The 27407-nt window shown below is 43.4% G+C and overlaps 2 protein-coding genes across 4 annotated transcripts in view; one reads left to right on the forward strand and one right to left on the reverse strand.

Annotated features, from left to right (window-relative positions):
- Positions 1-1072: 1072 nt before the first annotated feature.
- On the forward strand, positions 1073-17612 carry mtfmt (mitochondrial methionyl-tRNA formyltransferase). Of its 2 annotated transcripts, none has more exons than XM_061893507.1 (9): positions 1073-1489; positions 4735-4935; positions 5000-5122; positions 10249-10351; positions 10428-10503; positions 10568-10659; positions 13547-13625; positions 16556-16629; positions 16737-17612. In XM_061893507.1, the coding sequence occupies exons 1-9, from the start codon at positions 1257-1259 to the stop codon at positions 16935-16937; spliced, it is 1182 nt and encodes a 393-aa protein (XP_061749491.1). In that variant the 5' UTR covers positions 1073-1256; the 3' UTR covers positions 16938-17612. The 2 variants fall into 2 exon arrangements, with proteins under 2 accessions (XP_061749491.1, XP_061749494.1); XM_061893510.1 differs by having other exon boundaries at positions 1074-1489; positions 4738-4935.
- An 871-nt stretch (positions 17613-18483) lies between these two features.
- LOC133547938 (plakophilin-3-like) overlaps positions 18484-27407 on the reverse strand; it is an 86894-nt gene continuing 77970 nt past the window's right edge. For both annotated transcript variants that reach the window (XM_061893403.1, XM_061893402.1), the window contains exon 13: positions 18484-23678. In XM_061893403.1, coding sequence (XP_061749387.1) covers positions 23637-23678 — 42 coding nt within the window. In that variant the 3' untranslated portion in view covers positions 18484-23636. The remainder of the gene's footprint in view (positions 23679-27407) is intronic.

The raw sequence follows: 27407 nt of genomic DNA on the forward strand, positions 1-27407 counted from the left end.
GACCGAGAAAAACGGCAATATTCCCATTAATTTGAGCGAGGATGAAAGATTCGTGGATGAGGATAATGAGAGTGAAGGATTAGAAAAAAAAAAGTTAAAAAAAGAAAGAAAAAAAGGCGAGGGCAGTGAGAGCGATTCAGATGTTATTCGACACATTTACTCGGATAATTCTGCAAAATCCCTTATCTGCCTATTGTGTTACTAGTGTTTTAGTGAGATTATATGGTACCTGAAAGTCGGAGGGGTGTGGCCACGGGTGTGTTGACCGCCAGTGTCTCCAGTGGGAGGAGGTAATAGTCCGCAACAGCTGCAGCAGGACGCAAGCTCCGCTGATGTCTCCGGTAAGAGACGACTTATTACCACAATTTTCTCACCAAAACCTGCCGGTTGACATGTGGTCAGGAACCATGTTCGCTTGACCGCTCTGTTCCATAGTAAAGCTTCACCTTCGGGAATTTTAAGCAAGGAAACACCGGCTGTGTTTGTGTGGCTAAAGGCAGCTGCAAAACACCGCTTCCCACCTCCATCTTTCCACTTTGACTTCTCCATTATTAATTGAACAAATTGCAAAAGATTCAGCAACACAGATGTCCAGAATACTGTGGAATTATGTGATTAAAGCAGACTACTTGAATTGGGCTGGAAAAAAATGTCTGCTACAACCCTAGACGTCAAACGCACGCGTCAAACGAGTCATCATACCGCGACGTTTTCAACATGATACTTCGCGGGAAATTTAAAATTGTAACTTAGTAAACTAAAAAGGCCGTATTGGCATGTGTTGCAATGTTAATATTTCATCATTGATATATAAACTATCAGACTGCGTGGTGGGTAGTAGTGGGTTTCAGTAGGCCTTTAAGGACTTTTGTGCTCTTAATCATTTCCTGATATTTGATTGATCATTGCAAACCATTAAGCCAATTAAAAAATGTAGGCCTTACTTTCATAAATCGACATTAATGTGTAAATTATTTTGCCTGTAGCATAATAATGTTGACAAACTGTAATTATAAAATAAAACTGAGGGTGGCAGCAATGCAACTTAGATGGACGCCAGCTGCGGTAAAGCTGAAAAGAAGAAGAAGCCGGAAGTAGTTTCGTAAAACATGGCGGCTTCCCGGTCACCCTCAACACTCTCACAACTTTTATCATAACTTTCTTGTTTTCGACGTAATTGAAAAATAGAAATAAGGACCCGGGTGGAAGCAGTAAGGAACCCGGTGTGAGTTGGGGGCTTTTGGCCCGATGTGAGGATGAGGACGGGCGGCGGAGCGTTAGGAGCCTCGCTGGCTTTCCTTCGCCTCCTTCCGCGCTGTGGCGTCCAGGCAGCGTGCGGCGGGGCGTCTGCAGGCCGGGCTTTGTGGTCTGCAGGCCGGGCACCGTGGTCGTGTAGGCGCCGCTCCTCGTCTGGACCCCCGTGGAGGCTCCTGTTCTTCGGCTCGGATCAGTTCGCTGTGGAGTCTCTTAAAGTCCTCGAAGCTAACAGGTGACTATTTACTTGATCAGGGCATTTGATTAATTATTTGACACTTTTATTAGTAGATTGCAAAGGAAGAGAATACCACTAAATGGTAACACTCCAATAAGTTCTTCAACTTGTTTAAGTCGGGGTCCACGTTAATCAATTCATGGCTAATCATTCAGAGACTATTTACTCAAAAACACAGCTATCACTTCAACTACAATAACAAATTGGATATTAAAGGCCTACTGAAACCCACTACTACCAACCATGCAGTCTGATAGTTTAAAAATCAATGTTGAAATATTAACATTGCAACACATGCCAATATGGCCTTTTTAGTTTACTAAATTGCAATTTTAAATTTCGCGCGAAGTATCCCGTTGAAAACGTCAGTAGGATGACGCGTGACGTCTCGGATTGTGGCGGACATTTTTTTCCAGCCCGATTCCAGCTACGAATAGTCTGCTTTAATCGCATAATTACACAGTATTCTGGACATCTGTGTTGCTGAATCTTTTGCAAATTGTTCAATTAATAATGGAGACGTCAAAGAAGAACGATGTAGGTGGGAAGCGGTGTTTTGCAGCTGCCTTTAGCAACACAAACACAGCCGGTGTTTCCTTGTTTACATTCCCGAAGGTGAAGCTTTACTATGGAACAGAGCGGTCAAGCGAACATGGTTCCCGACCACATGTCAACCGGCAGGTTTCGGTGAGAAAATTGTGGTAGTATGTCGGCTCTTACCGTAGACATGAGCAGAGCCTGTGTCGTTCCTCGTGCACCTGCCAAAGAGGCAGCTGTGTGGCTTCCCTCAGAGACACTGGCGGTCGCCACACCCCTCCGACTTTCAGGTACAACAGTATAATCTCACTACAACACTAGTAACACAATAAGCAGATATGGGATTTTCCAGAATTATCAATCAATCAATCAATGTTTATTTATAAAGCCCTAAATCACAAATGTCTCAAAGGACTGTACAAACCACTACGACATCCTCGGAAGAACCCACAAAAGGGCAAGGAAAACTCACACCCAGTGGGCAGGGAGAATTCACATCCAGTGGGACGCCAGTGACAATGCTTACTATGAGAAACCTTGGAGAGGACCTCAGATGTGGGCAACCCAGGGAAAATCATAGACATCTCATAAGTTAGAGATGCTACCTCGGTAGAAGCATTTAAGTCCCATCTTAAAACTCATTTGTATACTCTAGCCTTTAAATAGACTGCTGTCACACCAAATTCCTTCTCCCCCATTTACTTCCGTGGTCATGATTAATACAGACGTTTTGTTAACGCTATGCTATAAAAATATAACGCTATGTTATAAAAAATACAGACGTTTTGCTATCGCCTTATTATAAAAAATAAAAAATACAATTATATAAACAATTTACAAACACATGCTATGGGATGACGCATTTACTTCCAGGGTCACGTTTCCTCTTACGTCATTCCATAGCTTGTGTTTGTAAATCGTTTTTTATTATTTTTTTTTATAATATAGCGTTAACAAAAGGTCTGTATTTTTAATAATATAGCATTATATTTTTATAATATAGCGTTAACAAAACGTCTGTACTAATCATGACCCCGGAAGTAAATGGTGGGGGAAAGTTTTTGTTGGGGGAAGAAATTTGGCGTGACACCCCCCTTTTCAGATCAGTTGATCTGCCGTTTCTTTTTTTTCTGCTCTGCCCCCCTCTCCCCTGTGGAGGAGGGGGGCACAGGTCCGGTGGCCATGGATGAAATGCTGGCTGTCCAGAGTCGGGACGCGGGGTGGACCGCTCGCCTGTGCATTGGTTGGGAACATCTCTGCACTGCTGACCCGTCTCCGCTCGGGATGGTCTCCTGCTGGCCCCACTAAGGACTGGACTCTCACTCTTACGTTAGATCCACTATGGGCTGGACTTTCACAATATTATGCGAGACTCACTCGACGTCCATTGCACCGGTCTCCTCTAGAGGGGGGGTCACCCACATCTGCAGTCCTCTCTAAGGTTTCTCATTGTCATCCCACTGGGTTGAGTTTTTCCTTGCCCTGATGTGGCATCTTTAACCGAGGATGTCGTTGTGGCCTGTGAAGCCCTTTGAGACACTTGTGATTCAGGGCTGTATAAATAAACATTGATTGATTGATTGATAAGTAGAAGCAGCATTGGCTGCTGTGACGCCAGAAATTCGGCCGCCATCTTGAAGTGGGGATGAGGAGCCGGCGAGCAGCCTAAACTGACAGTTGAAAGGTAGAAAACAAAGATGCTAAACTGGCAGTTGACAGGTAGAAAACAAAGATGCTAAATTGACAGTTGACAGGTAGAAAACAAAGATGCTAAACTGACCGTTGACAGGTAGAAAACAAAGATGCTAAACTGACAGTTGACAGGTAGAAAACAAAGATGCCGGGCTGGTGTTCAGCGTTTTCCAGCTCAAATGAGCAGACTGCTGAAAATTGGAATTGGGGGATGTGGGGAGGGGCCGACGGCGGGGCAGGGCACGCTGCAGCCCTGCCCAAGATGGCGGCAAGGAGGCGGAGAATGCGGCGGAGAATGCGGCGGAGCGGAGAGGAGGGGCGTGCCGGGAGCGACGCCGCTGCCGCAATCTAACTCAGGTGCTTGGCTCACACACCGGATGATTAAGATTTCTCCTGATGCTGCATAAAAGGGGAGAAGGAGGAGAGATCGGAAAGGAAGGAGTTGGAGAGCCTGCAAGAACGGACGAAGAGCGGCAGCAGTGAAAAAGAGAGAGAACAGCGCACGAGAGACGACGACGCGGCCGGCTGAAAGAGCGACCGAGGAGCGAGTAGCGGAGAGGAGCTGAAAAGCGATCCGAGCTGCAGAAAAGCTTTATTGCAAAATAAAGAGTCAAACCTGCGCAAAAGCGATGTCCTTCCTGGGTGGTCAGTGGAACCCGGGCGACGACGGCAAAAGTCGTCCACAGGGGATTACTTTTCACAAGTGAGATTTACCATTAACGTACTATTGGTTGTATTTTGCGAAAAGAATATTACCACGGAGTTGAGAAGGAGCAAAAATATTCAATAGTACTGAAATCGTAGCCGCTGGCAAACAAGAGTATGACCATAATAGAATTGCTTGTCAATGAAATTAATTAAATAAAAAAATGTCATAATTGACTAACATGAAGTTGAAATAAATGATGAAAATAAAGATTGTAAAAGCCAACAGGGGTAAAAGTTAGGACCACAGTCCAGATAGTGTTATGTGCATACGTGTTCCAAATAAACTCAAACAGATATTGTCCTAGCAGGAGCTCCAAAAAGGATGTGGTGGCGTCCCTGGAAGTGGTCACGTTGAGCGACGATGTTCCCGTGTCCAAGTTTGCTGAACAGAAGTGCCTTCCGGTCCACAGATGGCCGCTGGGCGACGTGGACAAGCGCTTTGACGTGGGCGTGGTGGTGTCGTTCGGGTGTTTGCTCCAAGAGAGACTCATCGCCAAGTTCCCGCAGTAAGTCTGCCTTCTGCCTTCCAAACACGGAGTCGGCACGCTAACATCAAACTGTTTGTCGCAGTGGGGTTTTAAACGTCCATCCTAGCCTCCTGCCGAGGTGGCGCGGCCCGGCGCCGGTTTTCCACACTATCCTGCACGGAGACGCCGTGACGGGCGTCACCATCATGCAGATCCGCCCACACAGGTAAGCCGGACGTAGTCTTTTTTTTTATGGCATTCGCAAGCATCACCGTGCAGTTGGCGCTTAGAAATTTCAAAATGGGGTCCTAGGGACCCCATCAAGTCATAAAAATCGGGTCCCACATTAAATTTTGTGGTTATTTTCTAAAACAAATGATAAATGTATGCATTATCCTATTATATCTCACATTCTACAGTTGTGATCAAAATTATTCAACCCCGACACAATTTTGGTGTTTTAGCAAGTTAGACATTTATTCCGTATTTTTTTCAAAGTCATATCAAATAAAGATGTGTCAAATAGACAAATGCAACTTAAATTGTAACACTGTATTTTACAAAATACCAAAAAAGGACATTTTTCTTAATATCTCATTGACAAAATGATTCAACCCCCTAGTTCCATGCATCTTTAGTACTTAGTAGAACACCCTTTGGCAGTAATGACATCCTTCAAAGGTGATACATAAGCGGACACAAGCTTCTTGCAAGCATCTACAGGTATTTTAGCCCATTCCTCTTGGGCAAAGGCCTCCAGTTCATTCATATTCTTGGGCTTGCGTGCTGCAACTGCCTTCTTCAAGTCCCACCACAGCTTTTCTAGAGGATTTAGGTCTGGCGACTGTGAAGGCCACTCCAGAGTCTTCCAGCCCTTCTTCTGCAACCACTCTGATGTTGATTTGGAGGTCTGCTTTGGATCGTTGTCCTGTTGGAAGGTCCAACGTCTCCCAAGCCTCAGCTTCGTCACTGACTTCATGACATTTGCAGCTAATATATCCTGCTAGGAAATAGAATTCCTAATGCCTTGAAAGCGCTGGAGATTCACAGTACCTGAGGCAGAGAAACAGCCCCAGAGCATGATTGACCCCCCACCATGCTTAACAGTAGGCAAGGTGTTCTTCTCTTTGTAAGCTTCATTTTTTCTCCTCAAGACATAACGTTGATCATAGGCCCAAAGAGTTCCAGTTGTGTCTCATCACTCCATAGAACAGTTTCTCAAAACCTCTGGGGTTTGTCCAGATGATTTTTGGCATACTAGAGTCTATTTTTCTTGTGCCTGGTAGTCAGAACTGGGGTGCGCCCAAGGGAGTAGGTTTGATTTTGAGATTGGTGGGGACACAAAAGTGCTCCAAGGCAGCACTCTGAAAGTTTACTTTTTTTTTTTTTTTTTTACATTAGCAATCATAATTTCACCTCATGCAGATGTTATAGGGTAAAGTAACTAAAATGAAAGCAAAGGAGACAACTTCGAAGAGTTCTCATCTTTACTCTTTAGTGTAGGGCTGTAATGCAACTGTGCATCATACTGTCAATTAACACAGCCTACTGTCCATCAACAACATCAGAAATACATTCATGCAATACAACATTGTAAATTAACATAAATGAACTGTAATAATCTTTTCCCCAACTTGTGTTTAAATCACTCACAATTTTTCCCTTCATCTACTTCTTTCTATTGCTGCTTTTGTACTGTAAATATGTTACATGAAACTAAAAAAAAAATAAAAAAAATAAAACGGAAAGGTGAAATCCGGCGATCTGATTGGCGGTTAACCGTGGTTTAAATATTCTAAAGCCTTATCACAGCGTAGGATATCACTCCGCCTCAGGCACGTATGACTGGTATGAATGGAAGTTGTTGTCATGTATCCATGACAACGGACTGTTGCAGTCCGTAGAAAAAGACAGCTGATGTTTTTACGATGTTAAAAAACGGACTAAAGTAGTTGAATTCACATGTTTAAGGTTAACTTTCACCTCCGGGGAGGGTTAACAAAGGTAAAGGGGACTGAGCATTGACTTTCACCTGAAAAAAAAGCGGAGGAAAAGACTAGATGCAGTGCTAATTTGGAGCTAACGTCTGGATAGGTGGGACTGTTTTTTCCACAGTGAGGCTATTTTATTGGATAATATGTATTTCTGGTTGAATAAAACTACATTAAATTGATCGAGTATTCCTATTTCATATTGCCTTTATTGGTAACCATTTTATAAAAGCAATATATCACTCCAGTCCATGGTATATGCTCATTATAAACACTCTAAGGGGCGTGACCTGAGTGATATATTGTTGAATTATTCAATATTGCTGAGCCTCTATACACCCTTGAAGTAACTTACAGTTTGACTCCTAAAGAAGTCTCTTATATCCAGTTTTCTTTTCATTGACATCCTTCAAAACCTACAGCACACACGCACGCAAACAGACACAAACACAATGTAAATCACACCACTGATATTAAAATCAGTCTAGCTACCGTGTGCCAGGAACAACAAATGCCGAAAATGTTGACAACTTACACTGACAGTTGCACCGCCTCTCGTGCGGTCGCTAGCAACTAGCATGTAGGCTAGCTTTTACAAGCAGAAGGAGTGACACGTAAGTTTGCATGAAACTGGCAACCAATCAGGGAGCGATATTTAAGAGGCGGGACTACTAGCAGAGACCGACATTTAACCCTTTCTGTGCCATAATCATTGACTAAACATTACGGGCAGCGCTTGTATTGATAGTGACTACACAGTAGCGGCTGGATATTGGTAGGGACGTGTCCCTAGCGTCCCCACCCAATTCTACGCCCTTGGGTGCGCCTGGGAGTTCTGGCATGGAGGCCTTCATCTCGTAGTGCGCGCCTTATTGTCTGGGAAATCTCTAGACTCTACATCAACGCCTCCTCTTTTATTTGGACTCTCCCTGATTACATGGCAACAGCTGTTTGTAAAGGAAGGGGGGTCGTAAACAGCCGTCACCTTTGGTTACAAAACGGTTCAAAGAAAAGGTGCCTGGAGGGGTTCAGGTCCTGCTTCCTCTCCACTTTGTAGATCTCAGGCCAAGACAAAATCTTCCTGTGGATTACAATACATCAAAGAAACCTACACTTTCATGTCGCTTCCCATCCCACACAGTGGAGTTTTACAAGCCTTTTGATTGGCAAGATCAAAGACAGCTTTTGTCTGCTTGCCGGGAACTCTTTGAAACCAAAGTTTTGTGATAACTTAGATACAATTATTCTGACAAAAATACATCTGATAAGTTTATCAATAAAAAGCAGAGCCTGGCGATGCATGCGCGTTTATCATAACGCACAGTCAGCATCTCTGTTTCAGTAAACAATGACGGCGATGTTAGCCTCAACGATGCGAGCGACACTTGGTAACTTGTCAGCCACTTCTCCAAGAGACTCCTTTTGAACACTCCTCGCACATTACAAATACGGTGTTAGCTTTCACTGTTATGCTGATGACACCCAACTCTACATGCCCCTAAAGCTGACCAACACGCCGGACTGTAGTCAGCTGGAGGCGTGTCTTAATGAAATTAAACAATGGATGTCCGCTAACTTTTTGCAACTCAACGCCAAAAAAACGGAAATGCTGATTATCGGTCCTGCTAGACACCGACCTCTATTTAATAATACAACTTTAACATTTGACAACCAAACAATTAAACAAGGCGACTCGGTAAAGAATCTGGGTATTATCTTCGACCCAACTCTCTCCTTTGAGTCACACATTAAAAGCGTTACTAAAACGGCCTTCTTTCATCTCCGTAATATCGCTAAAATTCGCTCCATTCTGTCCACTAAAGATGCTGAGATCATTATCCATGCGTTTGTTACGTCTCGCCTCGACTACTGTAACGTTTTATTTTCGGGTCTCCCCATGTCTAGCATTAAAAGATTACAGTTGGTACAAAATGCGGCGGCTAGACTTTTGACAAGAACAAGAAAGTTTGATCATATTACGCCTGTACTGGCTCACCTGCACTGGCTTCCTGTGCACTTAAGATGTGACTTTAAGGTTTTACTACTTACGTATAAAATACTACACGGTCTAGCTCCATCCTATCTTGCCGATTGTATTGTACCGTATGTCCCGGCAAGAAATCTGCGTTCAAAGGACTCCAGCTTATTAGTGATTCCTAAAGCCCAAAAAAAATCTGCCGGCTATAGAGCGTTTTCCATTCGGGCTCCAGTACTCTGGAATGCCCTCCCGGTAACAGTTCGAGATGCCACCTCAGTAGAAGCATTAAGTCTCACCTTAAAACTCATTTGTATACTCTAGCCTTTAAATAGACTCCCTTTTTAGACCAGTTGATCTGCCGTTTCTTTTCTTTTACTCCTATGTCCCACTCTCCCTTGTGGAGGGGGTCCGGTCCGATGGCCATGGATGTAGTACTGGCTGTTCAGAGTCGGAACCCAGGATGGACCGCTTGCCTGTGTATCGGCCTGGGACATCCCTACGCTGCTGATCCACCTCCGCTTGGAATGGTTTCCTGCTGGCTCCGCTTTGGACTGGACTCTCGCGGCTGTGTTGGATCCACTATGGATTGACGTTTCACAGTATCATGTTAGACCCGCTCGACATCCATTGCTTTTGTCCTCTCCAAGGTTCTCATAGTCATCATTGTCACCGACGTCCCACTGGGTGTGAGTTTTCCTTGCCCTTATGTGGGCTTACCGAGGATGTCGTAGTGGTTTGTGTTGTGGTTTGTGCAGCCCTTTGAGACACTAGTGATTTAGGGCTATATAAGTAAACATTGATTGATTGATTAACACTTCAAAAGGCACATATTTTCCCCGTTTGTTGACCTGCAAAGTGTTTTTGTGGTGGAGGAGTCTGGTCGGGTGCTGGTTACCTCGAAGCTAACAGCTAGCCTGTCTCCATCCTGGAACGATGTCGATCCAGCGGGAGATAAAAGTGAAGTTTCCATGGACTCGCAAAGACTAAAACAAGTGATTTACTGGAGACATGGCACAGGATAAAGTCAAAAAGGTTGACTTTACACGCATCTTAGTGTTTACCATGAAGTATTTCTTTTGACTGCCCTTTGCGGTAAAGTTGTTTACTTTCGGCGAATCAAAATTTAAGAAATTGTACCGGAAAGTTCATTACTCTGAAGTTGACCAATAAAAACACAATAAACGGGGACATAATTTTGACCCGGCAAATATAAACAATACAAAACACTGGTGGAAACCGATTATAAAAAAAAAGAAGCAAACAGCAGTTTTGATCCAGTGAAGGCAGGGTCGGTCAAAAAAAAATAAATGCGCGTCCTCTCTGATATCAATGCGTTAAGAAACAAAAAGTGCTTTAACGCCAACAGTGTCGTGTTTGGCTCAGGTTCGACGTGGGTCCCATCCTGAACCAGGAACTCCATCAAGTCCAGGAGAGGTGCACGGCTGAAGAACTCGCCAACATCCTCGCCGTCAAAGGAGCTCAGCTGGTGAGAGGTGGCGGACTTAGAAGTTTTTTCTCGCCAAAACCTTGACTAACTTTTTATTTTTAATTTTTCAAACAAGCTCATGGACACGCTGAGGACGCTCCCTCAGAAGATGGCCGACAAGCGAGAGCAGAGCCAGACGGGCGCCACAATCGGTACGTAGTTTTGAGCTACACTCTGTGTCGGTCTTCTTACTGACTCCTCCTTGTCCTCCTACAGCGCCCAAAATCAGCTGGTCTATGAGTTGGGTGGAGTGGGAGGAGCAGACGTGCGAGCAAATCGACTGCTTGTATCGGGCAATCGGATCAAAGGTATCAAGCGCCTTCCTTTGATCCTGAGAGCCTTGCATGGCCTCAAAATCCTTGCACGTAAAAAAAACCCAAAAAAACACTCCTGTTGCGCAGGTGTTGATTCTCTTTGTGCTTGTGATGTGTTTCTCTGTTTGTCTGAGTAACATTATCACTGGAGGACTAGAGGAAAGGGAGTGGTCAGGTGTGCTACACACACACCGAGCATGACGACACAATAAGCTAACTGCTTCAATATAGCAAGGATTTCCTAATCAATATTTTTGGCTTCAAATCTAATCTGATTTTGAGATCTGATATATTATAGAAATAGAAAGGATTTAGATAGCAAGTTACTTTTATTTATTTTTTTATGAAGCTCATCTTTGTGACTGCCCCAAAGCATTCACTCATATGGTTTTCTACACCAAAAGGAATCTATTTATTAAACTTCTTCTTCTTCTCCAGGTTTTAGCGCGCTCTACCTTCCACATTTTTCATCTGATTCAAACCGTTCCAACTTCAAACTGTTCAGCCTATTCGGGAATCGCGGACTTTCCCTTGATAAGTTCCCAGAATTCCCGGTTTTCGGGGACATTTTTCCCAATTTAAAATTAATTGGCCATTTTTCAAACTTTCACCATTTCCACATTTTTCAACCTATTCATACTATTACCACTTAAACAAATTCCACCATCCCGGAAATTTAAATGATCCTTTTTCCAAGTTCAAAACAATTCCTGGGTTTTCCAAAGCCCTATTTCCACCCTTTTTTTCTGCCGACTACATCCTCCCACAATTTTCAATTCCTGTTTTTCCCGGAATTCCAGTGTTTCCCACAGGTCAGGCATCTATTTGTGGTGGTGTGGTCGGGCGGGTCGGGGGGGTGGCAGCGCCGGCGGCGATGACCAAGAAGAACGCGGAGTTAGATTATAATTACAACACTTTATGTACATTTTTATATACATATTTATAGAATATTTACATATTTGTATAGTATGTAACTACAAGCTCATTTCACAGACAGAGTCTCATTGCTTTTATGAGCGGTCGAGCGAGTCAAAAGCCAAAATAAAAAAATGTATTTTTTTAAATATTTTTTTTTATTTTATTTGTGGCGGCCGTAATTCTTTTGTGGCGGGCCGCCACCAATAAATGAATGTGTGGAAAACCCTGAATTCCATCATACGATTTCTCAATTCAACATTTTTCGACTGATTCGAAAAATGTCAACACCAACCATCCATCCATCCATCCATTTTCTACCGCTTATTCCCTTTCGGGGTTGCGGGGGGCGCTGGCGCCTATCTCAGCTACAATCGGGCGGAAGGCGGGGTACACCCTGGACAAGTCGCCACCTCATCGCAGGGCCAACACAGATAGACAGACAACATTCACACTCACATTCACACACTAGAGCCAATTTAGTGTTGCCAATCAACCTATCCCCAGGTGCATGTCTTTGGAAGTGGGAGGAAGCCGGAGTACCCGGAGGGAACCCACGCTTTCACGGGGAGAACATGCAAACTCCACACAGAAAGATCCCGAGCCTGGATTTGAACCCAGGACTGCAGGAACTTCGTATTGCAACCAATTGCAACTCATTCCGACCATTCAAGTTTTTTAACATTTTCAAAAAAATTCCCGCACTAACATTAAACTTTCATATTAAGGTGGGGGCCGCAAAATAACGTCTTGAGGGCCGCGTGTCTGAGACCCCTGACCAAAACGCTTTGGAAAGTTGCATCCTCCATATATCTACATTTTGAAAAGTTAAAGTACCAATGATTGTCACACACACACTAGGTGTGGCGAAATTATTCTCTGCATTTGACCCATCACCCTTGATCACCTCCTGAGAGGTGAGGGGAGCAGCGGGCATCATTTTTGGTGGTTTAAACCCCAATTCCAAACCTTAAAGCAGTCAGATTAAATATCCAGGAGGAACTTGTTAAAGAACAACACCTGGAAATGGCAAAAATCCGCCTGGAAAAAGACATTTTTGAATGTTTTGAGGTTACAAATGTACATTAAAGATGCAGCGTTGCATTGCATGTTAACTGAGTTAGGCACACCACTTTTTTTTCTATATGGTGATTTGAGGCTAAATTCCTTACTGATGGTTCTATTGCATGGTAAAAACTGTTGTGAAAACTTGTCATTTACGCTTTGGTAACCATTTTATAAAAGCAATATATCAATCCAGTCCATGGTATATGCTCATTATAAACACTCTAAGGGGCGTGACTGGAGTGATATATTGTTGAATTATTCAATATAGTTGAGCCTCTATACACCCTTGAAGTAACTTACAGTTTGACTCCTAAAGAAGTCTCTTATATCCAGTTTTCTTTTCATTGACATCCTTCAAAACCTACAGCACACACGCACGCAAACAGACACAAACACAATGTAAATCACACCACTGATATTAAAATCAGTCTAGCTACCGTGTGCCAGGAACAACAAATGCCGAAAATGTTGACAACTTACACTGACAGTTGCACCGCCTCTCGTGCGGTCGCTAGCAACTAGCATGTAGGCTAGCTTTTACAAGCAGAAGGAGTGACACGTAAGTTTGCATGAAACTGGCAACCAATCAGGGAGCGATATTTAAGAGGCGGGACTACTAGCAGAGACCGACATTTAACCCTTTCTGTGCCATAATCATTGACTAAACATTACGGGCAGCGCTTGTGTTGAGGTAAAACATTCGGGCACACTTGCTTTGGTTGGACGGTAACTTTTCCCTCATGTTGGCTGCAGGAGAGTTGCAGAGGTTGTGTATTCAGATAGTGCCAAGAGGGTGAACAGAGAAACATAGCGAGCGCATGCAGAGTGTGTTTTTTGGCAATGTTTTGACGCTAAAACCTTGTTGTCATGTTGCTTCTGAATCTTCCCCCGCCTTCAGATCCCCCTAAGAACCACGTGGATGGGACACACCGTCAAACTGCTGGACTTCGTGGGAAAGTGTCACATCTCCTTAGCAGGCGAGTCTCCTAAGAATGATTCGGGATTGGTTAACACTTGCAGTCCGCTACTTTGCTCCATATTTTACATTTACATGTTACAATAATTTATATTCATCCTCATATTAAGTGAGGGGAGTGTTTAGGTGACCATTTTGCTATTTCATTTTTAGAGGGCTCTAAATACCAGCCATCCATCCATTTTCTACTGCTTGTCCCTTTTTGGGTGTCGAGGGGGGTGCTGGAGCCTATCCCAGCTGCATTTGGGCGGAAGGTGGGGTACACCCTGGACAAGTCGGCCAACATAGATAGACAACATTCACACTCACATTCACACACTAGGGACCATTTTAGTGTTGCCAATCAACCTATCCCCAGGTGCATGACTTTGGAGGTGGGAGGAAGCCGGAGTACCCGGAGGGAACCCAAGTAGTCACTGGGAGAACATGCAAACTCCACACAGAAAGATCCGAGCTCAGGCTCGAACCCAGGACCTTTGTATTGTGAGGCACTTGCACTAACTCCTGTTCCACCATGGAGCCCCTTATTTACATTGGGGCAAAAAAGTATTTAGTCAGCCACCGATTGTGCAAGTTCTCCCACTTAAAATTATGACAGAGGTCTGTAATGTTCATCATAGGTACACTTCAACTGTGAGAGACAGAATGTGAGAAAAATAAATCCAGGAATTAACATTGTAGGAATTTTAAAGAATTTATTTGTAAATGATGGTGGAAAATAAGTATTTGGTCAACCATTCAAAGCTCTCGCTGATGGAAGGAGGTTTTGGCTCCAAATCTCACGATACATGGCCCCATTCATTCTTTCCTTAACACGGATCAATCGTCCTGTCCACTTAGCAGAAAAACAGCCCCAAAGCATGATGTTTCCACCCCCATGCTTCACAGTAGTTATGGTGTTCTTGGAATGCAACTCAGTGTTCTTCTTCCTCCAAACACGACGAGTTGAGTTTATACCAAAAAGTTCTATTTTGGTTTCATCTGACCACATGACATTCTCCCAATCCTCTGCTGTATCATCCATGTATCCATTTTGGTATAAACTCAACTTGTGGTGTTTGGAGGAAGAAGAATACTGAGTTGATACCAAGAACACCATACCTACTGAGAAGCATGGGGGTGGAAGCATCATGCTTTGGGGCTTTTTTTTTCTGCTAAGGGGACAGGACGATTGATCCGTGTTAAGGAAAGAATGAATGGGGCCATGTATCGTGAGATTTGGAGCCAAAACCTCCTTCCATCAGTGAGAGCTTTGAATGGTTGACCAAATACTTATTTTCCACCATAATTTACAAATAAATTCTTTAAAATTCCTACAATGTGGATTTTTTTTTCACATTCTGTCTCTCACAGTTGAAGTGTACCTATGATGAAAATGACAGACCTCTGTCATCATTTAAGAACTTGGACAATCGGTGGCTGACTAAATACTTTTTGGCCCCACTGTTTATTTAACCCCTTTTTTTTTTGGATGATTTTTGGGTTTTGTAAACCACCAGGTGACTTCATTTCCAAAGTTTTGGTATGGTCGGATCTCACTTGCCTCACTGAAGACTTAAAGGGGAACTACACTTTTTAAAGAAATGTGCCTATCCCTATGTAAGACATAAACACGTTTTTCTATTTTTTTTTTAATACATTTTAATTTGTACTATACAACTTGTACTAGGAGGTCAACAATGTACTAGAGTTGTACGGTATACCGGTATTAGTATAGTACCGCAATAGTAATGAATCATATTCAGTACTATACCGCTTCTAAAATGTACTGGTCCCCCACACTTTAGAGCAGGGGTCTCAGACATTATTTTGTGGCCCGCACCTTGATATGTAAATTTAGTGTTGGTGTGGCCCGCGAGTTTTATATGAATGGCGCTTGACAGCGTCATATTTGTCATATTTGCTATAATCACCAACCCTCCCGAATTTTCCGGGAGACTCCGGAATTTCAAGGCAATCATTCAAGGGCAATCATTCCCGCGAACATCCGTCAGTTTTCACCCAAACAACAATGTTCAATGAGTGCCTTGTTGACACTGCCTCTGACGCCCTCTACAACTTGTACTAACAGCGTACCATTCCAGACATTTCTATATTTGGATTTTATGAACACAAGTCATAGCATCCACCTTTTCATCAAACATGCGGCATACAGTCTCAGCCACATGTTCTGTAAGGTTTCTGCAAACACGTGTCAGTGACTGCAAGGCATACTTATAGGTCACACTGAGGGTGGCTGTATAATCAACTTTATCACTGTTACAAATATGCGCCACACTGTGTACCCAAACCAAACAAGAATTTTGGGAGAACATCCGCACTGTAACAAAACATAAACCCAACAGAACAAATACCCAGAATCCCATGCAGCCCGGGCTACAATATACACCCCCTACCACCAAACCCTGCCTTCCAACTCTGGTATTTGTTCTGTTGTGTTTATGTTTTGTTACAGTGCGGATGTTCTCCCAAAATTCTTGTTTGGTTTGGGTACACAGCGCTAGCACGGCACTCCTATGGTATTGATGACTGGATGTAAATTAGGACAAATCCCTAGACAACGCTTGTCTCGGAAATTGTTGGGAGATGCACTTAAATTCGGGAGTCCTCTGGATAAAAGGGGAGGGTCGAAAGAAGGTGAATTCATTAAAACGTGCATGTTAGATTTTGAAGAAATCTTTTCTTGCGACCCAGCCTTACCCAGTGTCTGCATCTAGTGGCCCCCAGGCAAATTGAGTTTGGGACCCCTGCTTTAGAGTCTTAAAAATAAAAAATTTTATGGGTTGTGTAGTTGTTTTTTTTGTACTATCGCACAGCCACACTAGCTGTCATACGTTACAAATGCACTCGAAGAAAAGATGTGATTCCACTTCCTGTTTTGTGCGCCATATGATCGCAGTGCACTTGACTGACCGCTAATGTTGTCCGTAGATCCCAGCAGGAAATCCACGCCCGGCTCGGTGAGCTTCCAGAAAGAGTCCAACGTCCTTGCCGTTTGCTGCAAGGTCGGACTTCTTTTACACGCTCATGTCTGATTACACTTGTTTTCTATGGAAGACAACAACATTTCAGTTTGTAGGTGTACCACCTTTTTTATGTTCGTGTGTTCCAGGACGGATGGGTGGGCTTCAAAGCGGTCATTTTGAAGAAGCTTCTGACGGCGGCCGACTTCCACAACGGTTACTTGCACCAGACGCTGCAGCGGCACCAGACTCCGCCTCATCAGGCCGCCGGGGGCGTGTTCTCCAGCAGGAGGGGCGGGACGGAGGCGCCTCACGGCGAGGCAGCACTGCAGAAGGACAAAAAAAACTAACCGTGTTCCCTGACGAGCAGTGGGCGGGGCATCAGGGAACGTCATGTTAGTGACTTTATTTAAGAGTCGTAATAAATTTACGTACTCGCCGCAAGGACACAAATGTTTGGGTTTTTTTTTACCTGTAGGAACATTTCAAATCTGGGACATTATGTGATCGTGCGTAGTATATATGTATAATATATTAAATACATATATATGCATACTTGCCAACCCTCCCGGATTTTCCGGAAGACTCATGAAATTCAGCGCCTCTCCCGAAAACCTCCCGGGACAAATTTTCTCCCGAAAATTTCCCGAAATTCAGGCGGAGCTGGAGGCCACGCCCCCTCCAGCTCCATGCGGACCTGAGTGACGTATATAAAGAGCGTGTCTGACCAATGACGTTATGACTGTAGAATGATCGAGGGTGAGTTCTTGGTTTCTTATGTGGGTTTATTGTTAGGCAGTTTCATTAACGTCCTCCCAGCGCGGCAACAACACACAACAACAGCAGCCCGTTTTCGTCTACCATAAAGCAGTTTGTCTGCCTTAAACAGCAATGTTGTGATACTCTTAATCAGGACAATACTGCCATCTACTGTACATACATATGGTTAGAAAAACAAGGATGGACAATTCAACCCTTAACTCAACAATGAGTAGATGAGTAAATAAATGAACACTGAAATTCAAGTATTTCTTTTGTTTTTGTATATGTGTGTATATATATATATATATATATATATATATAGCTAGAATTCACTGAAAGTCAAGTATTTCATATACATATATGAAATACTTGACTTGGTGAATCTAGCGGTAAATATAGAATAGAATAGAACAGAATCATCCATCCATCCATTTTCTACCGCTTATTCTCTTTTGGGGCCGCTGGTGCCTATCTCAGCTACAATCGGGCGGAAGGCGGGGTACACCCTGGACAAGTCGCCACCTCATCGCAGGACCAACACAGATAGACAGACAACATTCACACTCACATTCACACATTAGGGCCAATTTAGTGTTGCCAATCAACCTATCCCCAGGTGCATGTCTTTGGAAGTGGGAGGAAGCCGAAGTACCCGGAGGGAACCCACGCATTCACGGGGAGAACATGCAAACTCCACACAGAAAGATCCCGAGCCTGGATTTGAACCCAGGACTGCAGGAACTTCGTATTATGAGGCAGACGCACTAACCCCTCTGCCACCGTGAAGCCCTGGGGGAATTATTGATCCCTGGGGGAAATTCAGCACCACAGTTCAATCACAATAAACAATTATAATAATAATATAATATATGAATAATATAAATAAACTCCTCCCCTCTTAACCACGCCCCCCCCACCTCCCGAAATCGGAGGTCTCAAGGTTGGCAAGTATGATAATAATGGTCATGGCAACATGATGCAAACAATTTGTCTTGCTGCCAGCAGAGGGAGCCACATATAACTTTTTTAAACAACTGAATGCCGTGACGTCACATCTCCAGATGTGTGTTTTGTTCTTGGTAAACACTCAACACAAAAATAATTGTTCTAAAACTCACAACAATTACACTTCAAGTAGTTTATTGTATTTATTTATTATTAATGAAGGTTTAGTTTCCTGAAAAAAAAAATACAACTACACAAGCAGGACTTTAGATGATGGAGATGTTAAGGATGATGTACAACAAAATGGCGTCAGGACAGTTATCAATGAGTTTGGTTAGTTTTGTTAAGTGACGTCACCCCTTCTCACTTCTGAAGGCGGACACTAATTAGTAAATTACTTTCCGACTCTTATACAGTCCAAACAAAGTGAGAAGTGTAAATGATTAACCTCGGGGGGGGAGTTGATAGAAATCAGCTCAGAAGTTGCTGACTCAGACGTGACGTCACACAACAATGCCGACGCACTAAAAGACGCCAATAGAGCGCTTAAAGTTTAAAGCGCTAACTTTTTTTTCTTAACAAACATGTTCCAGTTAGTTGTTAAACATTTGCCTCGTCAATACTTACATTCTCCAGTTCGCCGTCACACTTGCAAACAACACTTTAGTCGACTTGTTCACTTTCCTAATAATACACTCCTTGGTGCGTATGACACTGCCCTCTAGTGGCCCGACATGCACACTGCATGGTTCAGTCGCCCAGAGGAAAAAAGACATGTCTTAGCATCGACATCTGATAAGTAGACGCTAACGAGACGCGGGGCCGCCATCTTGGAGTGGTGAACCGCTCCACTCTGTGCAATTCATTTGTCAGGAGCAATGAGCTGCCAGCACATTTAATTCATCTTACCACACTGAATGCCAATGATTTTCACATGCTTTTTTTGTCATGCGTGTAGCTATGATAAAGAAAACATGTTTTGGCGTCTTTTATTATTTATAGTTTGCTTAAAAGGCCTACTGAAATGAGATTTTCTTCTATAAACGGGGATAGCAGGTCCATTCTATGTGCCATACTTGATCATTTCGCGATATTGCCATATTTTTGCTGAAAGGATTTAGTAGAGAACATCGACGATAAAGTTCGCAACTTTTGGTCGCTAATAAAAAAGCCTTGCCTGCACCGGAAGTAGCAGACGATGTGCGCATGACGTCACGGGTTGTGGAGCTCCTCACATCCTCACTTTGTTGACAATCATGGCCACCAGCAGCGAGGGCGATTCGGACCGAGAAAGCGACGATTCCTCCATTAATTTGAGCATGGATGAAAGATTCGTGGAGGAGGAAAGTGGGGCGGTTTAGCTCGGTTGGTAGAGCGGCCGTGCCAGCAACTTGAGGGTTGCGGGTTCAATTCCCGCCTCTGCCAACCTAGTCACTGCCGTTGTGTCCTTGGGCAAGACACTTTACCCACCTGCTCCCAGTGCCACCCACACTGGTTTAAATGTAACTTAGATATTGGGTTTCACTATGTAAAGTGCTTTGAGTCACTAGAGAAAAGGCGCTATATAAATATAATTCACTTCACTTCACCAGAGGGCAGTGGGAGCAATTCAGATGTTTTTAGACACATTTACTAGGATAATTCTGGAAAATATCTTATCTGCTTATTGTGTTACTAGTGTTTTAGTGAGATTATATGGTCGTACCTGTACAACCTGAGAGTTGGAGGGGTGTGGCCACGGGTGTGGTGACCGGCAGTGTCTCAGAGGGAAGCCACGTTTCTCGACGAGGCACAGGCAGCCGGGCTGAGATGTATTTATTTTTTCCCTCCACTGTGTAAGCATCCAACGGTCGAAGGCGGCCGGTGGGAGGAGGCAAGAGAGTCCGCAGCTGCAGGAGGAACGATGCAAGCTCTCCGCTCATGTCTACGGTAAGAGCCGACTTATTACCATCATTTTCTCACCGAAACCTGCCGGTTGACATGTGGTAGGGAACCATGTTCGCTTGACCGCTCTGTTCCTTAGTAAAGCTTCACCGTCATCTTTCGGGAATGTAAACAAGGAAACACCGGCTGTGTTTGAGTTGCTAAAGGCGGCCGCAATACACCGCTTCCCACTTACATCTTTCTTCTTTGACGTCCCCATTATTAATTGAAAAAATTGCAAACGATTCAGCAACACAGATGTCCAGAATACTGTGTAATTATGCGATTAAAGCAGACGACTTATTGCTGGGATCGGGTGCTGGAATAAAATGTCCACTACAATCTGTGACGTCACGCGCACGCGTCATACCACGACGTTTTCAGCAGAATAATTCGAGCTAAATTTAAATTTGCAATTTAGTAAACGAAACCGGCCGTATTGGCATGTGTTGCAATGTTAATATTTCATCATTGATATATAAACTATCAGACTGCGTGGTCGGTAGTAGTGGCTTTCAGTAGGCCTTTAACAGTAATAGAATATTCTCAGACGTCTGAGATCAAAACTGGGAATATAATCCCAGTGAAGGGGGGGAAAAACAGTCAGCTATTTTTTAAATTGAAGAAACATTATGAATAGGTTATATAAATAAACATGCGTATATCCTACATAAATAAAGTATGAATACATTAGATATCTTTATATCTTGGTGACCTATAGACTGTATCTCTGTTGCTGCAGCAGCAGAGAGTTGATTCTGTCTTGACACTTTGTATTGATATTTTCTATTACATTCTTCCCTTAAATCAGGGGCCTCAAACTCAATTTACTTGGGGGCCACTGGATGCAGAGTCTGGGTGAGGCTGGGCCGCAAGAAAATATTTCTTTAAAAAAAAAATGGCATACTCTTCAGCATTTCTAGTTGTATATTGACGTTTCAAATTGTATCCCTCATGCACCGCAACTTTCTCTGTGCTAAATGTGAAGTGAAGTGAATTATATTTATATAGCGCTTTTCTCTAGTGACTCAAAGCGCTTTACGTAGTGAAACCCAATATCTAAATTACATTTAAACCAGTGTGGGTGGCACTGGGAGCACGTGGGTAAAGTGTCTTGCCCAAGGACACAACGGCAGTGACTAGGATGGCGGAAGCGGGAATCGAACCTGCAACCCTCAAGTTGCTGGCACGGCCACTCTACCAACCGAGCTATACCGCCCCTAAATAAGACACGTCGGGGGGCTGTGCTCAACTAAGAAATATTGCATCTCCCACTTATTCTGGAATTGTCTTTGCTCATCACTAAGCTTTTTCTTCACTGCAGGCTTTGAAAAAGACATGTTTGGGGTTGTGGAATATATTTGTATTCAGCCCACGCACTGAGAATAATGTTATTTCTGCAATGTGTGTCGTTCTGCTTTTCCTCCCTACAGCAACACGGCAGTCGGCGGATAATAGCCGGGAAAGTACCAGGATAGCGAGCGCAAAAAAGTGACGGCTCCCAGAGTGTTATCCGGCATCATCGTTCATCGTGTGAGGCAATGCAAATTAAACGATAAAAAAACAAATAACGGTTTGAATTGGTCCAGGTTATCGAGTACTGTTATTACTGATGGACAGGTGTGCGGTTTAACTGCAGCAAGGCACGTAAGAAAACCCTCGTCTTCATGGCAACGTTTCTGACGCTTTCACTCATTTGCCGCTTTTCCACTAATGCAGGGGTAGGCAACCCAGAACGTTGAAAGAGCCATTTTGGACCCAAATAACACAACGCTGTCAAGCACCATTCATAGCACAAACATTATACGTTCATACTAAGGTGGGGGCCACAAAATAATGTCTCGCGGGCCGCGAATAATGTTATTTCTGCAATGTGTGTCCTTCCTCTTTTCCTCCCTACAGCAACACGGCAGTCAGTGGATAACAGCCGGGAAAGCACCAGGATAGCGAGCGCAAAAAAGTGACGGCTCCTGCAGTGTTATCCGGCGTCATAAAGAAATATATTTGGTGTTCATTGTGTGAGGCAATGCAAATTAAACAATAAAAAAAACAAATATCAGTTTGAATTGGTCCAGGTTATCGGGGACTGTTATTACTGATGGACAGGTGTGCGGTTTAACTGCAGCAAGGCACGTAAGAAAACCCTTGTCTTCATGGCAACGTTTCTGACGCTTTCACTCATTTGCCGCTTTTCCAGTAATGCTGGGGTAGGCAACCCAGAATGTTGAAAGAGCTATTTTGGACCCAAATAACACAACGCTGTCAAGCACCATTCATAGCACAAACATTATACCTTCATACTAAGGTGGGGGCCACAAAATAATGTCTCGCAGGCCGCGTGTCGGAGACCCCTGCCTTAAATGATCATGTTTACAGTGATTGTTTTATATGTATTTTTTATGTATGTCGCTTTGGATTAAATCGTCTGCTAAATACTTAAACATAAACATATATAAACACCTGAAAGTCTTTATACCCGCTAAAACCACCAATCTGTTTCACTGGATTCAGAATAAAACCAAATTCTGTCTCACCCAACAAGGTTAGTATTTGAATATTGTTACTTGAAGACTTATTCCTGGTTACAACTATACTGTTGAGAAAGTATTGTCTTATACTTTGTGCTAATATTCTTTAAACAAAATACAACCAATAGTACGTTGATGTTAAATCTTGTGAAAAGTAATCTCCTGATTCGTATTTACAAAGAGTCCGCTCAACACCATCTTTGTTTTCCATCCATCCATTTTTCTACCGCTTATTCCCTTTGGGGTAGCGGGGGGCGCTGGCGGACAATCGGGCGGACGGCGGGGTACACCCTGGACAAGTCGCCACCTCATTGAAGGACCAAGCATCTTTGTTTTTTACCTGTTAACTGTCAGTTTAGGCTGCTCGCCGGATCCTAATCACCACTTCAAGATGGCGGCCCAAATTCTCGCGTCACAGCAGCCAATGCTGCGTCTACTTATAACATGTCTATGTGTTTTAGCGAGTAATGACGTCAGTAATACTATGTACACTGTCTACTTCATTCCTGAGCGTGCGGATGTGTTCCTAACGGATGACTTCTTCCCTCCCCTTTCTGCTATGGAACAAACATGGCGACAATTAAGTGTAGTTAAGCTCCAAACGTTTGGTGTGGTGAGTGCACTGCATAATAAACACTTCAAATGCTAAGCATAAGTATGGAAGCATGAGTGCTGTAGTGGAAAACAGGTAGTAGATGTTTGACCTTTTTAAAAACAATAAGAGTGGTTTGAAAAAGGTATCCTCAGTCCGGTTAAAAAACAAAAACAAAACGGTTCTGTTGGCTTGGATCCACATTTAGTTAGTTAGTTTCCTGTGTTTACGTCACGTTTGGATCATCATCTCGCTTCCTCCTGTCCGTTCGCACGCAGAGACGACTCAAACGAGCGCTTTTAGATGGCGGCGTCAGCAAAGTCCCGACGAGCGAATCCTTTCTGGAAGACAAACAATGTTTATCATTTAGAGCAGGGGTGTCAAACTCAAATACAGAGTGGGCCAAAATGTAAAACTGAACAAAGCCGCGGGGCCACGGTTGAACAAATTAACCTTTTAATAGGGACCCAAAGAAGTTTTGCATTGAATATTGAACAAGCAAGGCTTGTATAACTTTATAGTGACATGCAAAATCGAGCTTCAAATAATAATAATTCAACATATCAATGGCATGTCAAATGAAATTTGAATAAAAACTGAATGCCTCTTTTCTATTTGCAGCCTTCTGAGGTAAATATCAAAATGACATTTTTCCACAGGCTAATAATACATCTGAAAATAAAAAAACAATAATGAATGAATCAAACATTCAAGCCTTGAAGTAGCGAGAGAAAGTGCAAGAATAAAACTTTAATTGTTGCTCAGTTTGCTACACTGATTTGTTTTAACACTGAATATGGAACAAGCAACGCTTATATAACTTCCATCCCATCCATTTTCTACCGCTTATTCCCTTTCGGGGTCACGGGGGGCGCTGGCGCCTATCTCAGCTACAATCGGGCGGAAGGCGGGGTACACCCTGGACAAGTCGCCACCTCATCGCAGGGCCAACACAGATAGACAGACAACATTCACACTCACATTCACACACTAGGGCCAATTTAGTGTTGCCAATCAACCTATCCCCAGGTGCATGTTTTTGGAGGTGGGCGGGGCCTATCCCCAGGTGCATGTCTTTGGAGGCGGGAGGAAGCCGGAGTACCCGGAGGGAACCCACGCAGTCACGGGGAGAACATGCAAACTCCACACAGAAAGATCCCGAGCCTGGAATTGAACGCTTATATAACTTAATAGTGCAAAATCAAACTTTCAAAAAACAAAAAAAAATATCAATGGTGTATTAAATAAAATTTAAATAAAACATTTAATGCCTCTTTTCTATTTGCAGCCTTCTCAGTTAAATATCAACATTAACTTTTTCCACAGGGTAATACATTTGAAAATAAAATAACAATGAGGTGGGTGGAGTTGGGGGGACATATAATGTAGCGTCCCAGAAGAGTTAGTGCTGCAAGGGGTTCTGAGTATTTGTTCTGTTGCGTTTATGTTGTGTTACGGTGCGGTTGTTCTCCCGAAATGTGTTTGTCGTTCTTGTTTGGTGTGGGTTTTTTTTATTTATTCCGGCAATCTTCACATAAAACAAAGAACAACAACAAGAAAAGAAAAAAAACCCAAAAACACTCATTTGAGCAATGATTGAGCCGAAAGGGTGTAGGTTGAAGCAACGCTTATATAAACCTACCCCATCACAACAAGAACAAGGTTCAAAATATATAAAATCTAAAACATGCTTCACTTATATTACTTTTTTTTTTTAAACAATATATAAGCAACATATATGTAGCACACGTCTCATATACACGGTTTAACATTTAAATCAAACATATACATTTGTACACTTATATATATATATATATATATATATATATATATATATATATATATATATATATATATATATATATATATATATATACACACATACACACATATATACATACATACATACACACATATATATATATATATATATATATATATATATATATATCATAGGGCTTCACGGTGGGAGAGGGGTTAGTGCGTCTGCCTCACAATAAGAAGTTCCTGCAGTCCTGGGTTCAAATCCAGGCTGGGGATCTTTCTGTGTGGAGTTTGCATGTTCTCCCCGTGACTGCGTGGGTTCCCTCCAGGTACTCCGGCTTCCTCCCACCTCCAAAGACATGCACCTGGGGATAGGTTGATTGGCAACACTAAATGGTCCCTAGTGTGTGAATGTGAGTGTGAATGTTGTCTGTCTATCTGTGTTGGCCCTGCGATGAGGTGGCGACTTGTCCAGGGTGTACCCCGCCTTCCGCCCGATTGTAGCTGAGATAGGCGCCAGCGCCCCCCGCGACCCCGAAAGGGAATAAGCGGTAGAAAATGGATGGATATATATATATCATACATACACAATTCATTTAAATTCCATATAAAGTGGTAATATATACATTTTAATATAACCTATATGTATAATTATGAAATCATAAATTGTATCTATATACATATATATTATTGTCTTTCTAAAACAATGTTTGCTCTTCTTTCTTATATTTACTAATGACAAATGATTTAAAAAGCTTTTTAAACTGGTTTATGTTGGTGCTGTGTTTTATTTCACAGTCTTGCACATATTTGTAAGTGTTAAAGTTGTTAATACGGCCATCCTCAGTGTGGCTGTTGACCAAGTATGCCTTGCATTCACTTGTGTGTGTGCACAACCCGCGTATATTATGTGGCTTGGCTGGCACGCTGTTTGTATGGAGGAAAAGCGGACGTGACGACAGGATGTAGAGGACGCTAAAGAGAGTGCCTACAATATTGTTGTCTGGGTGGAAATCGGGAGAATGGTTGCCCCGGGAAATTCTCTGGAGGGGCACTGAACCTCGGGAGTCTCCCGGGAAAATCAGGAGGGTTGGCAAGTATGAGTGAATGCGGTGTTACAGCGTCACCGCTCGCCTGTATCGGTTGGGGACATCTCTACGCTGCTGATCCGCTTGAGATGGTTTCCTGTGGACGGGACTCTCGCTGCTGTCTTGGAGCCACTATGGATTGAACTTTCACAGTATCATGTTAGACCCGCTCGACATCCATTGCTTTCGGTCCCCTAGAGGGGGGGGGGGGTTGCCCACATCTGAGGTCCTCTCCAAGGTTTCTCATAGTCAGCATTGTCACTGGCGTCCCACTGGATGTGAATTCTCCCTGCCCACTGGGTGTGAGTTTTCCATGCCCTTTTGTGGGTTCTTCCGAGGATGTTGTAGTCGTAATGATTTGTGCAGTCCTTTGAGACATTTGTGATTTGGGGCTATATAAATAAACATTGATTGATTGATTGATTATAATACCGGCGGGCCAGCTCTAATGTTGATTTGTTATTGCCTCAAGGGCCAAATGAAATTACACGGCGGGCCAAACACGGGCCGAAGTTTGACAACCCATGATTTAGTTCAGTGGTCCCCAACCACCGGGCCGTGGCCCGATTGGTACCGGGCCGCAGAATAATTTTTTATTAAAAAAAAGAAAAACTATTTTTTTTTTTTTTTAAATGAACATAAAAGCTCAATATACACTTACAATTAGTGCACCAACCACAAAAACCTCCCCTTTTCATGACAAAAACGTCCCTTTTTCATGACAAAGAAGAAAAAAATAAATAAAAAAGCCCTCCCCACACCCCCACCCGGGCCGCGGGACAAATTATTAAGTGTTGACCGGTCCGTGGATCGGTTCATGGTTCTCGCCCGGAAAAGGGTGGAGTGCCATCTCCGGGTTGGGGAGGAGACCCTGCCCCAAGTGGAGGAGTTCAAGTACCTAGGAGTCTTGTTCACGAGTGGGGGAAGAGTGGATCGTGAGATCGACAGGCGGATCGGTGCGGCGTCTTCAGTAATGCAGACGTTGTACCGATCCGTTGTGGTGAAGAAGGAGCTGAGCCGGAAGGCAAAGCTCTCAATTTACCGGTCGATCTACGTTCCCACCCTCACCTATGGTCATGAGCTTTGGGTCATGACCGAAAGGATAAGATCACGGGTACAAGCGGCCCAAATGAGTTTCCAGGTCTCTCCCTTAGAGATAGGGTGAGAAGCTCTGCCATCCGGGAGGAACTCAAAGTAAAGCCGCTGCTCCTCCACATG

This window comes from Nerophis ophidion, linkage group LG02 (genome assembly GCF_033978795.1).
Source record: "Nerophis ophidion isolate RoL-2023_Sa linkage group LG02, RoL_Noph_v1.0, whole genome shotgun sequence".
Classification (NCBI taxonomy): domain Eukaryota; kingdom Metazoa; phylum Chordata; class Actinopteri; order Syngnathiformes; family Syngnathidae; genus Nerophis; species Nerophis ophidion.